Consider the following 13602-nt stretch of genomic DNA (forward strand, 5'->3'; position numbering starts at 1 on the left):
CTGGCGCGGGACGCCCCGCCTGGCCGCATGCGCGATGACGTCCGCTGACGTCACGTCGTCTCGCCCCGCCTCCGGCCTGGAGCGCGTGAGGAGTTCGCCGAGTACCGGAGGAGAACGCAGGCTCGGTGCCATGGCTGTCACGCTGCCGGAGGTCGTGGAGGAGCTCCTGAGCGAGATGGCCGCCGCTGTGCGGGACGGCACGAGAAGTAGGGCCCGCGGGCTTTTTATTCTTACCCCGCACGGTTCTGCCTCTAATGCCTGTGCTCGTTAAGTTGTTTAAACACAGGAATTTGAGTGATAGACGTCAGATTCCGGAGCGCGAGCCGGCTGGTGGGGACCTCGGGTGCTTGAAGAGAGCCTGGGTGCACCGTGGGTGTAGGCAAGGGTCAGGGCTTCGGAATGGCAGAAGCCTAGACAATTTTGAGTTACTCAGAATCTGTTTCCACAATCCGTGATGCAAAGTTTAAAAATAATATTCTCCTTTAAGAAAAAGTACTCTTCCTATACTTTGTTTAGAAAAATATTCTAGAGTCCCAAAACCTAAACATCTAGCCGTTGAAAGATACTTTCCCCCTGTGGTCAGCAGGGGGCGCCCCCTGTCTTCAACGAAAAGACCAAACAAGATGATTTTTGCATACTTGCTGGTGTAGAGGAGGATCTTCTCAGTAGCTCAGCTGCAAGATGGCTTGCCCGACATGCATTGAGCATAAGACCAGGCACAAGGCTGAAATCTCCGCACTTGGGAAGTTGGAGACAAGAGAATCAAAAGTTTAAAGTCAGACTCAGCTACATAGTGCTAGGCCAGATGGGCTACTGTAGGAGACTGTCTCAAAAAGGGGGGAGGGTCGGGAAGATCCTTTTAGACTGATTAGAAGCACTCTGTCAAAAATGGCGCCTCAAAATAATAGTCAAATTAGAGCTCAAAACTGCTACTGTCCATTCATCGCGCTGTGTGAAAGGGTTTGAGTTTCTGCTTTAAAGGGATGAGAAAAATAATGTTCTCATTTTGCTCTTTTACATATGTATAAAAGATTTGGTCAACCAGGTAGTCAAACACATTTTGATTCCAGAAGAGTTGTGGGGGTGTCTGTTGTGAGCTCTTGATTCCTGGATTCGACCATAAATGTTTGGGGTTTTACACACCCCTTGCCAGAACCGGGATGTTAATGAGAGTGGGTTGATCTATATCAACCCCACTGAAGAGGACCCCACTGACATTTGACATCCCAAGGTCAGGATAGAGTTCTGTTTACTTTCAGTGGCGCCGTTTTCTGCTGATTCGAAATCTTGGCTCTTCCTAATCCCAATTCTTCATTGGTAACCTTGCAGAAGAAAAGTCCAGGTTACTTGTGCATGTTGTATGAACTTGTTGGAGCTGAGCCATATAGGAAGCTATGGTTCCTTTCCCGTATAACTTGGACTCCTTGTACTATAACCGTCTCGGCTTTGTATGCTTACTTAAACCCCGAAATTTTTGCCAGTGTTACAAATCTCCACTCAAAACGTTAAGGCATTTTATCAGTTGTACTTTTCCCTAAAGAAATATGTCCAAGAGCCTGCTGACTTGCCTCATGTGAATCGGCTGTTGTCGACGGGAACTACAGTGATCTTCCTCACTGTTGCAGTCCTGGGAATTCTCTTTACCCACTTTGGTCTTATGTTTAGCATAGCCTGCAAATTTCTTTCCTCTCATTTATTCATGTATATATTGTTTCCTGTCTTATGAAGTCCAGTACTTCAGTAAGTTCCTGAAGGAGGCATGAACTAAATTTTTGAGGCTTTGAATGTCTGAAAAAGGTTTTTCTAGTCTCACACTTCATTGAAAGGTATTAAATTACACGTAAGAAAGAACATTTCTTCATCTGAAAGCATTATTCCATAACAGTCCAGCATTTTGCATCTAGCATTGTTCCTGAAATAAAGTCTGTGGCCTTTATTTCCTCTGGGTGTGGCAGGTCCTCCGTAAGCGCGGATGTCTGTTCCCTTTCGAAGATCACGTGTAACCACTCACCTTCCTTTCTACTTTAACATGCTTTAAACCAACTCGAGATTACTCACGAAAGTTGGCCGCTGCAGCACCAGAGCTGTAGGTGGATGTTACCCCTTGTTGCTTAGAGGAGAATGACCGAAGAGTGACATGGGAGGTGGGGGGGGGGAAGGGGTTGGGGTGTTGGGAGTGCTGGTGTCTGTTTCCTTTTGTTTGGTCTCTTTGTAGCCCAGGCTGGCCTCAAGTTCAGTATTCGTGCCTAAGCCTTCTGAGTTTCAGTTACAGGTGTGTATCTGGCTTTTCAATTTCTTTTTAAAAATTTTGTGTGTATGGGTGTTTTGCCTGTATGGGTATCTGTGTATCATGTGGGTGCAGTGCCTTCAGAGGCCAGAAGATGGCATCAGATCCTGTTGAACTGGACTGTGAGGGAGCTGGGGTGTGAACCCTGCTCCTCTCTGGTCTTAACTGCTGAGCCCTCTCTCCATACCCTCAATTTTTACCTCGTGTTAATCCACGGATGTTGATCCCATGGGTGTGGAGAGCCAGTTATATCTTGTTTATGGCCTTGATTATCAATCCTCTGATACGATTTTGTTCGTTTTATTTTTATGTGTGTGTGTGTCTGCATGTGTTCATGTATTATGTGTAAGGAAGCCCCCAGAGGCCAGAAGAGGGTGTTGGATCTGTGGCAGTACAGGCAGGTAAGAGCCACCCAGTATGGGTGCTGCAAACCAAACTCTAGCCGGCTTTGAGAGCTGCAAGCTCTCTTAACGGATGAGCCGTCTCTTCAGCCCCTGGTTTTGTTTACCACTCCATCCTGCGGGTACTCTTGATGTACTTGATAAATGATTTTTTTCTTTCTAGTGTTCCTATCACTAGGTTATGAAATGTTGTTTACTGTCCCTCTGCTTCTTGGGAACTTCTTCAACTGTATCTTCTAGATTTTCTATGAGGTTTGAATTTCTGATGTTATATTTAATTCACATTGTTCCGCTGAAAATGATGTTGTCCCCATGCCCGTTTCAGTGCATTAGCTGGTTTGTTCTGATATTACTAATAGGCGGTAGAACCTTCCCTCTGGCCAGTGTTTCCTCTCGACAGGTTGCTTTCCTTATTTCTCTTCTCTTTTTACTTTGTAGTGATGATTCTTGTCACGTTTTAGAGGAGAAGACTCAAGCAAGGACTTCTAGGTGATGAAGGTCACTGTAGTTCTCACTGGGTTCTTAGCTGGAGCATCCATTCCAGTGCTGTCTCCTGTTGGCGTCCTCAGATTCCCCAGTCTCTGGCTGAGAAGGTGTTGCCTGGGAGAATAGCTCAGTGGCAGAGGGAAGAAGAGGAGGGTTGACTGCTTATCGTACAAGAGTCGTGATGGGAAGAGAGCAGCAAGTCCCTGTTTTGGGTGTTTTCTCCTAGCCTTGAAATCCTCTATTAGAGCCTCTCTTGAGAGTCAGTGGTCATCTGCCAGAGTGAGGGAGCAACAGCCACCTACAGCTAAAAGGGAACTGGGGTTGATCTTTCTTTTTATGTTGTTATATAATTATTATTATGATGATGATGATGGTGATGATGATGATGATGGTGATGATGGTGATGATGATGATGATGACACAGTCTATGTAGTCCTGGGTATTCTTGAACTCAATTTGTAGACCAGGCTGGCCTTGAACTCAAAGAGATCTGCTTGCCTCTGTGCTGAAATTAAAGGTGTGCACCATCATGCCCAGCGGAACTGATCCTTCTTAGACCACTTTCAGAGAATCTTATTTTAGAGTTCCTGCCCGATACCATCTCCAAAGATCACTAGTTGTCATGAGTTTTTGAGGTTTCTTTTGCGGGGGCTTGTGGAGGAGGGTAGTAGGTTCTGAAATATGTGTCAGACTTATGCTTGGTTCTCCCTACTGCTACCTTCACATTCAGATTGCTAGGGTCTGGGAAGTTATATTCCACTTTTGTATCAATTTCCAGTGTATTTTAGCTGTTGTTTTCCCCTGCCTTTCTCATCCTTGGGAACTAATGATTTTTTTAAATAAGTAAATAAATCCTTTTATTATTGTTTCAGTGGGGTTTGGGAAAGGAGTAGAATTGGATACAAGATTCTGTTTACATCTTATGTGGTGATTTGGTTATAGTGGTTGTAAGAGCTTCATGTTGGTACCCACTAGTCTAACGATTAATTCTTCCATTTTACAGTTTCTGACGAACATCTCTCATCGTAAGTACATACTCTTGTTTGATTTTTTTAAAAGTTACCATGTTTTAAGACTCATATCCTTTCAGTATGTTTCTTGGTTTTTAAAAAATAGGAAGAGGGCTGGAGACATGACTTGCTGCTATTCCAAAAGACCCAAGTTCCATTTAGAAGATGCACTGCCACCTATAACTCCAGCTCTAGGAGTTATAGAGCCCTCTTCTGGCCTCTGTGGGCACTGCAAACACATGGCACACAGACTTGCACATAGGCAAAACTCCCACACACATACATTTTTTAAAACATTAAAATAAAATAGACATGGTGGCACACTTGTAATCCCAGCGCTTGAAAGGGAGATGGTATGAGGACCAGAGAGGGGCTTCAAGATCATCCTCAGCCACACCAGAAGTTTGAAGTCATCCTGACCTATGCAGGACCTTGTCTAAAAACAAAAACAAAGAAAACTAAGGATCTGGAGAGCTACCTCAGTGGTTAAGAAAATTTGGTTCAGTTCTCAGCACTCACAGCAGGAGGTTCACAAAGCCTCATATCCATCCCCCTTTTCACCTCCATGGGTTCCTGTACACACAGTGCACCCGCATATACTCAGACACAGCACGTCACATAAAATAAGGCAAATAAGTCTTTTTAAGTAAGCAAATAAGTAGAAAATAGACAAATAATAAAAGAATGCAAATAAGCAAAAACATTTAAGAGAAATGAGAAATATTTCTAATTATAGTAATAATAATAAAGATATTTTTTTCTATAAAATTAGCAACTACAGAACAAAATGTTGACAAAATATGGAGAAAGGGACATGTAACCCCTTGCTGGTAGAGATGGTAGAAGGTAATCTAGTGTCTTAGTTACCTTTCTACTGCTGTGACAAACCATCATGACCAAGGCAACTTACAAAAGAAAACATTTAACTGGGGGCTGCGTATACTTTCAGAGAGTGAGCCCCTGCCCATCAGAGTAGGGAGATGTCAGCAGGCAAGGAGACATGCACAATGCTGGAGAAGTAGCTGGGAGCTTGTGTCTGACACACAAGCTCCAGACAGGGAGAAAGTGCTAATTGGGAATGGCCTTGGGAAACCTCGAAGTGTGCCCCAGATGACACAACTCCTTCATCGAGGCCACACCTCCTCATCCTTCCCAAACAGTTCCACCAACTGTGCCAGGGTGGGGGGGGGGGGCTCAGACAGAGGAAAGAAAGAGAAAAAGTAAGTGCTTGCCCAAGAGGTGAAAAGGGAAGACGTGTTTGGGTGTTTTGTTTGCGTGTTTATCTGTGCACCACATGCATGCAGTGCCCATGGAGGCTAGAGACAGGCATTGGCTCTCTTGGAACTGGAGTTACAGATGGGTGTGAGCTGCCATGTGGGTCCTGAGAATCAATTCCAGGTCCTCTGGAAGAGCAACCAGTGCTCATAACTGTGAGCCATCTCTCCAGCCCAAGTCCATGGGTTTTGTTAATATTTCCAAACTAAAGTTAGGTTTTTTATTTAAAGTCTGAGGATTGAGCAGGGGAGGCAGGTCAGTTGTAAACTACTTGTTAAACACAGGTGCCTGAGCACAAGCCCAGCACCCTCTAAAAGCCAACTGTGCCGGCTGTGCTCCTAATCCCAGCACTAGCCTCCTGGCAAGTTGCAGGCCAGTTAGCAACCAAGGATGTCACTTGAGGAACAGCACACTCAGGAGGGTGCAGAGACCGAGGGAGAGGGAGAGCTCAGCGGCACAGTGCTTGCCTAACGTGTGTGAGGCCTTGGCTTCTGTTTCAGCACCACCATCAAAAAGAGACAGGAGAGTGATCCTTCGTGTCTTAGGATCAACCCTTCTAACCCAGTGTCCTTGTATTCCCTAGGCTGAAGTTTGTGTTTGGGTCATCGGCCATCCAGGCCTTGGATTTAGTTGATCGAGAGTCCGTCACTTTAATCTCATCACCCAGTGGAAGGCGTGTTTACCAGGTAGAAGTCTAGAGGTGGGGATAATCCAAACAGAAACCCTTAGGGCATAAATCTCTTCACAATCTCTGTGGAAGCTGATGACCAACATAAAGTATGGACATCCTGGACCATTAAAAGGCTTTGACCCAACTTAGTAAAGTTAACATAATCATAATTTAAGATTTGTATTTATTTTGAATTGACAAAAACCATACATTTATGGCATACAAAATGTCTTGACATATGATATTTTATGAGATAACTTCATGCTATTGACATATCCAACTATCTCAAACTATCTTACATGCCTACTTCTTTTGTGATGAGAACACTTAAAAGCCCATTCTCTTAGATATGTTCAAGTCTGCAATACATTGTTAGTGTAGTCAGTAAATTTCCTGAGTTTATGTCTCCTTCTTCAACTATTTCCCTAATCTCCTCTCCTCCACTCCTAAAATGCTGGGTCACCACCATTCTGCTTTTGCTTCTATAAGCTGGATTATTTTAGATTCCACATAAAGCTCATGTAGTATTTGGTCTTTCTACACCAGGCTTGTTGCACTTAACAAAGTATCTCCAGGCATTTTAGAAATTACTCGGTATCACTGTGTTAAACAGTGTGGATAGGCTCTTTTCTCAAGTATTACCAACCTTTGCTCTCTTGTTGATAATAGGGGCAAGTGTGCACGCGTGCACACACACACACACACACACACACATACACACACACATGTTTATTGACATTTTCATCCTGTTCATAATCTCATGTTTATAGGAAAAAACCAAAATGCTTCTTGAGGTTATTCTGTATGTATAGGTTAATTTTGTCCGCACTGATCTTTTAAAACTGTTGTCAGAAGTACTGAAGTATTTATAGTGAGTCAGACTCCTGAGTCTCTGTGGTCCTTAATTTGCCCCTTGGGGCTTACAATAGATCTGTGATGTGACAGCCTCTTACCATACTCTTATTACTTTCATGCTATTGATAATTCTCAACAGAAGCAAAGCCAACTATTTCTTTTGCAAGAAACTGAAATGCAGAGGGTAAAGTAACAGTCAATCTGGCTACTTCACACTGCCAGACTCACAACACGAGACTAGGAAAACTATTATAAACAGTAGGCCAGCATAGCCACCTGCACCCAGGATAGCTTCACGAGACAGTGGTAAATGTGGCCACAGTGGAGGGAGGGGCCTCTTATGCACAACATGGAAATGCTGGCAGTGGTGAGCCAAGTTGGTGTGTGCCTCAGAAGGGTTAAGATAGACACCATCCGTGGGGTGGGACATTTTTTTCATTGTTTGAATTCTATCTTCTGAGACCAAGTCGGCAACTCTTAATTCTTAGAGAGAGAGTGATTTGAACAAAGCCTGCTCTGCCAAACGCGTGTGTCTACTTAGGAGTCAGCTTGCCATTCCATATTGTAGCTGACCTTATTTGACCTAAAAGGTCATCATGTGTTTCTTCATTAACAAAATGGAATGTTGGATATATTTACAATTTTTGGATAAAACTTTTCTACTCAAAGGGGAAATTTTCTCATGGTGGGTTTATAGATGAATAATAGTTGGAGCCACTGAATTTGTTTCTTGTGTTATCTTTTTGTATCTTATATACTTAAAACATTCAGAACTTCAAGGACCCTTCCAGTCTCATAGAATTTTGGTTCCAGGACTGCAGAGACAGCTCAGCAGTCTTCTTGCAGAGGATCTGGGTTCAATCCCATTACACACACAGCAACTCACAACTGCCTGTAACTCTAGTTCTGGGAATCTGGTACCTCTTCTGACCTCTGTGGGCACCAGCCATGCACATGGTACACAACACATAGGCAAGTAAAACATATAAAATAAAAATAATATAAATCTTTTTTTGTTTGTTTTTTTGAGACAGGGTTTCTCTGTGTAGCCGTGGCTGTCTTGGGACTCACTCTGTAGACCAGGCTGGCCATGAACTCAAGAGATCCATCTTCCTGTACCTATCGAGTACTGGGATTAAAGGCATGTGCCACCACCACCTAGCCTTATAAATCTTTTTATTAAGTTTCAAGTTAAAAGACTTTTTTTTGGGTCTCAGCTCCATTATCAGCTGACCAGAATAGGCAGACTCTCACTGTCCCTCAGTTATGTGATCTGGCTACTAGCTAAAATTTTAAACGTCTTGTTTAAAACAATTTGAATTATTTTTGTCATTATGACTTCCTTAATGGTTGTTCATCATAGTCTTTATTATGTTGCTCTGTCATTGAAAATAGACCCCTAGCTATGTAGCTGTCAGCTTCATCTTTGACTTGAGTTGAGTGAGACTGGAGCTCTCAGACAGACATCACGTCCATCTTATGGTACATTGTGCAGTCATCAGTAAGACTCAGGGCTCATTCCTCAGCACTGGAAGGGGACAGAAGTTGAAGCAGACGCTGCCTTGGTGCCCAACTAGTGCCCTTTCCATGAGTCAACTTTTACTCCATAGGTCGGCCCAGATGTTTTCATTATCCTCAGGTGTAATGTGTAATTATTTTAAAGTCATTGTTCTGTTGCTGTCACCTGAGCTGCCTTTTAGACACTTTCAGTACTTAGGAAGGGGCTACTTCCGTCAGGAAAGGCTCAGTGCTGGCAGTCTGGAAGCCTTACAGAACAAGGTTGTATAACTTACTGCATATCCACAGGAGGCAGCTGTAGTTCAGCTCCTAAAACATCTGCACTCAGGGATCCCAGTTCCGAAGCAGCCCTCTTGGAGGACACTGGAGAACATGGCATACTACAATCTTTAACATTTTGCTCAGCTACTCACATTCTGTAAGCTACCACAGCTCACACAGCCAGTCCGTATCAGGATAGGGACAGTAAGCCCTTTTTCCAGAAAGAGGCAGCAAACACAGGAAACAATAAATGCAGCTTCCCAAATGCAGTAGCCTACAGGGCCTGAGGTGGTTATAAGGTGGTTGCTCTGACTGGATGATGATGGGGTCACTCTCCATACAAGCAACCCCAAGTCACTACAGACTTCCTGCCAGGGAGACTCCTGAGAGTCCAGTCCTGGTCTTGAGTGTGTTCTTTCCTGTTTCCCTTTTTAAGATCTCCTTGCAGGGGTGGGGAAAGGAGGGGTGAGTGGGGGCACATTCCAGCCTGTGCTGTGAGTGGAAGAACTCCGAGCAGTTCCTGTAAGAGAGGGTCCTTCTTCCACTGAAGAGTGAAGACACTAAATTAAATTACCCCTAAGGTCAATTTCCAGTTCTAAACATTTCTAACTCATATTTTTGCCCGATTGTTGGGTTCATTAGTTGTCAACTGCTAGATAAGGAAGAAGCAAATTAAAGCACTTCTGTCTTTAGAGTATCTGCTGCCCCAGGAATTTGACCAGTTTACTTTGAATCTCAGGCAGCCTTTTGAAAGCATAAGGCAAGGGGACCTCTGTAGAATTTATCCCTATCCCTAAATCACCAGGCTTTGGTTCAACATAATCCAGGAAGCATTCTGATAGATCCAGGACCTGCAGAGTCCTGGAGGCTTTGCCTGTTTGAGTCTAAATCTAGAGAGAAAAGAAGGCACATTAAAGGTATATTCTTTGGTAGTCTGGAGAGCCGATGTCTACCATGTCAATGCTGAATGCGGGTGAGTTTTCTTGAGGATGAAGTGGGAAGCAGTTGGCTTTAATGTCCGTTCATTCTTTCTAGACTCACTAGGGAAACTATTGGTGCTCAGCGCTGTTGGTGTCATGTTCATAAGACAGCAAACCTCGGAATAGGAAGTGTATAATGTTTAGTTTTTAAGATTTAAACTGTGTCTAGGTATGGTAGAAGGACATTCCTTATCATCTCAAATCCCCCATAGAATTCTGCTGACTTAGTCAACAAATTACCAGAAAAGACGTATCATATTAAGCACTAACAGACAAACAGAAGCACAGCACTTGAACCTATTATTTCTTCTAATTAAGGCCTTACCTGTTACTTGTTCTCAGGTTGGGGCAGAGGATCCTAGGAATGTTTACATTATAATCTTAACAAATCCTGACTTTTTCATTTAGATTGCCATCTTAAAACCTAAATTTAATTTGAAAGCCTTGTGGCAAATTCAGATATGACAGTCTACTGTAGAGTAATTGAAATGTTTTTACTTCCCTTTGATGGTGATAATCTACTTCATTTGGGAGCTAACTCGGATGTAGCTTGCATTAACTAGTGTTCATCACTATAATGAGTATCTGGCATAAGTCACTGTGAAGGAGAATGGGTTTCTATTGGCTAGTAGTTCAGAGGTTTCCATCCACAGCTGATGGGCCCTGTTGTACTGGCCTAGGGCAGCACAGTATGTTACCGTATATTATTGCAGGAACAGGAGGCTGAGAAGGCCTCTTCACCTGGCAGCCAGGCAGCAAAGGTTGGAATCCCAGGATCTCTTGCAATGGCATGCCCACAGCAGCCTAACCCGGTCTAACTGTACCCTGCCTCCTAAAGTTTCTACCACTTCCTATATGCACCAGGAGATAGCAATCAAGCTTTTAACACATGTGCCTTTGGGGGGCATTCAGAATCCAAGCCATAGCAAGCTGCCAACAGGAAATGCTTAGCTACTTGGTGGTACAGTGGTTTCTCCACAAACTGGTCCAATCACACCACAGGCAAATCTCATTTTCCTTTGATGTTTCCTTTGTGTTCCTTTTGACTGTCACCAAGAGTATTTGTTGTACTGGGCCTCTCACCAACACCCACGTATGTGTCCTTCTTCCATCCCACTGGATGAGCAGGCAGATCTGAACTTGCCTCCTTTCCTGAGACCTCCATCCTGAGCTGCTGAGTCATCCCTCTCCCCTCTCACACCCTTTCTGCTTCCTTCATCTGAGAGCAGCTGTGTTCCTGCCTCCCATGCGCTCTGCTCCTTTCCACACTCTGGGATTAACAGCAGCGTTAGAAACGTCCATGCATGCAGCCTCATACTACTGGTGAAGGGCCCCACAGTAAAATGCACACGAGCTTTTCTCCAGTCCTTTTTAGTCCCTACAGGCTGAGACCTGCGCATCACAGAGAATAAGAGGCTGTGTGGAAGGCTGAATTAGACAAAGTCTTCTACCGCCTGAAGTCCTAGAGAGCTGAAGAGAGAAGAGTTTGTACCCCACAGAAAGAAAACTTTGTTTTCCCTTTTGTATAAACTCCACTGCAGTTCTTCACAGTGATGTCCATCAGCAACTCTTGGGCACTGAATGGATCGTCAGGACCCTGTACCAGGAGCAAACCTTCTAACACTGTTCGTCCTCTTCTTCCCAGGTGCTTGGGAGTTCTGGCAAAACATACACGTGTCTGGCTTCCTGTCATTACTGTTCATGTCCAGCGTTTGCCTTCTCAGTGTTACGGAAGAGTGACAGTCTGCTGGTAAGAATGGGCTGGAGAGATGGCTTAGAGGTTAAGAGCAATTCCCAGCAACCACATGGTGGCTCACAACCATCTAGAATGAGATCTGATACCCTCTTCTAGTCTGTAGGTATGCATGCATACAGAACACTGAATATATAATAAACAAAACAAAAAAAATGGACTCTTGCCACTGCACCCAAGTTGGGAGAGAAAAGACCAGCCTCATTTCAGACTTTAAGTGCTACATACATTTTTGGGGAGGAGGTTATACGGAATGGGTATTTCCCTCAATATTGGAGAAATTGTGGCTTATTATCCTTGTCTTAGTCACCTCTTGAATTCAGCCTCCTAGAATGCAATACCATTTTTGGTACTTCACCAGATTCCTGTTTTGTTTTGTTTTGTTTTTAAAGATTGTAGAGAAGGTTGTGGGGACAGTAAAGTAATCTTGGAAATGAGTGCTGGGGAAGTAGACAGCCCAGTAAAGAGAGAACTAAATAAAAGGTGCTCACACCTCATCCCACTGCTTGTAAAGATGGCTTTGGCCTCACATTCATCCTATGGAGCAGGAACACCTCCATCTACATCTCTGCCTCTTTGTGAGTCCACAGAGTCCAGACATCAAGTAAGGAGAGCATGTCTGCATACTGCTTGTACCAAAGGGAAAGAGATGCACTACCCTCCTCTGCTAAGAGGATAGTGCATCTCCATTCATATACCCCACTAGCCTTGAGTGTGGTATATCTCACCTGTATAATGACAGGATTGAACCATGGTCCTCTCAGGATCCAATGCTGTGTTCTGTGCCACAGGTCTAATAGGGTCATCTCCACACATTTCTGTATATGTGAGAATTTTCCCTATGCTCCTTCCCCACCCCAGAAGACAACAATGATTAAAGTGGAGTACAGGCTCTGCATGCTCATTACAATGAAGTTTGAACCTGCTGGGTAGCTATTAGATTTGCATGAGCTCCCTTGTGAGGAACGGTGAGCAGAATAGTGCCTCAAGGGCTGCGGCCGTGCTGTAACTGCACTCTGAAGGCCAGGACAAAACCAACTGAAAGCATGGCAGAGTTTCACTTTCCTCCTTGCATGTGATAGTGAGGGGTTTGATTAGACTGGTCAGACATGATCCTGCTTGTTCCTAACAAGTTTGTGTTTTGTATTCCAGTGTAAGCATCTCCTGGCGATTTATCTTAGTCAGGTTATGAGAAACTGCCAGCAGCTCAGTGTGTCAGACAAGCAACTGACAGACCTATTATTGATGGAGAAGACACAAGAAGCATAAAAGGTGCAGGAGCAACATCTTTCAAGACAGAAGCCTATCAGGAAATTCAGTCAACATTTCATGGTTCTCAAGGTGGAGAAATAAGATACACTTCCCAACTTGTTACTGTCACTTTGCCCTCATAGGCTGCAGGATGGGCTTTGGATTGGCACTGTAGGTTGCAGAGGGTTTGTGTGTGGCTAAGAGCCCTGTATGATCTTAATATGAACCAGCTTCTGAACCTCACAAGTAGAAATGTCCCTGGGTACAATTCAGTATTGTTGGCTCAAATAAAGCCCGATACCATGTTGTGTCTGCAACTAGATCATGTTACTAAAGTGCTAGTGATGTAAGGGTGGGATGGTGGACCAAACTGAGTAGGAACAGCGTAAATGAGAACATTAATCCTCACAAAAGGATGAGAGCAGACATGTAGCTAAATGGCAGCAAGTGTGAGAAGATGAGGACTCTTCTGCTATGCTCATCTGTGTGCTGGTATCAGGGCAGCTTACGGGGCTGTGCTGGGAGAAATGGTGTGGAGAACAGGGAGAGCTGGGTTTGCTCTGTGAGCATTTCTAGGCTTTTATAGCATGATAAGGAACATGCTAAAGCCCTGGAAGGAAACTAGATCCTACTAGGAATTTCACATGAAAAGAAAAGACAAAGTAGGTCCCAGGAGTGGTATTGGAGAGAAGAGACGAGACAGACCCAGAGAAAGCAAAGGAACTATGAGAAAATAACCACAAAGAGGAAACAGATTGTAGCCCGGGTAAAGGACTTAAGAGGTAAAGCCACAGCAGCCAGAAGGTCCTAAAGGGTTGGGAATTCCCTGCCTCTGTGAGCACTCGTCCTTTTAGG

At 44.1% G+C, this 13602-nt stretch overlaps 1 protein-coding gene across 1 annotated transcript; it reads left to right on the forward strand.

Moving 5' to 3' along the window:
- Positions 1-62: 62 nt before the first annotated feature.
- Positions 63-13064, forward strand: Zswim7 (zinc finger SWIM-type containing 7). The gene is made up of 5 exons (XM_048448194.3): positions 63-206; positions 4178-4199; positions 6043-6145; positions 11389-11493; positions 12649-13064. The coding sequence occupies exons 1-5, from the start codon at positions 131-133 to the stop codon at positions 12763-12765; spliced, it is 423 nt and encodes a 140-aa protein (XP_048304151.1). The 5' UTR covers positions 63-130; the 3' UTR covers positions 12766-13064.
- The last annotated feature ends 538 nt before the right edge of the window (positions 13065-13602 follow it).

The sequence above is a fragment of the Myodes glareolus genome, chromosome 9 (genome assembly GCF_982192425.1).
Source record: "Myodes glareolus chromosome 9, mMyoGla1.1, whole genome shotgun sequence".
NCBI classification, from domain to species: domain Eukaryota; kingdom Metazoa; phylum Chordata; class Mammalia; order Rodentia; family Cricetidae; genus Myodes; species Myodes glareolus.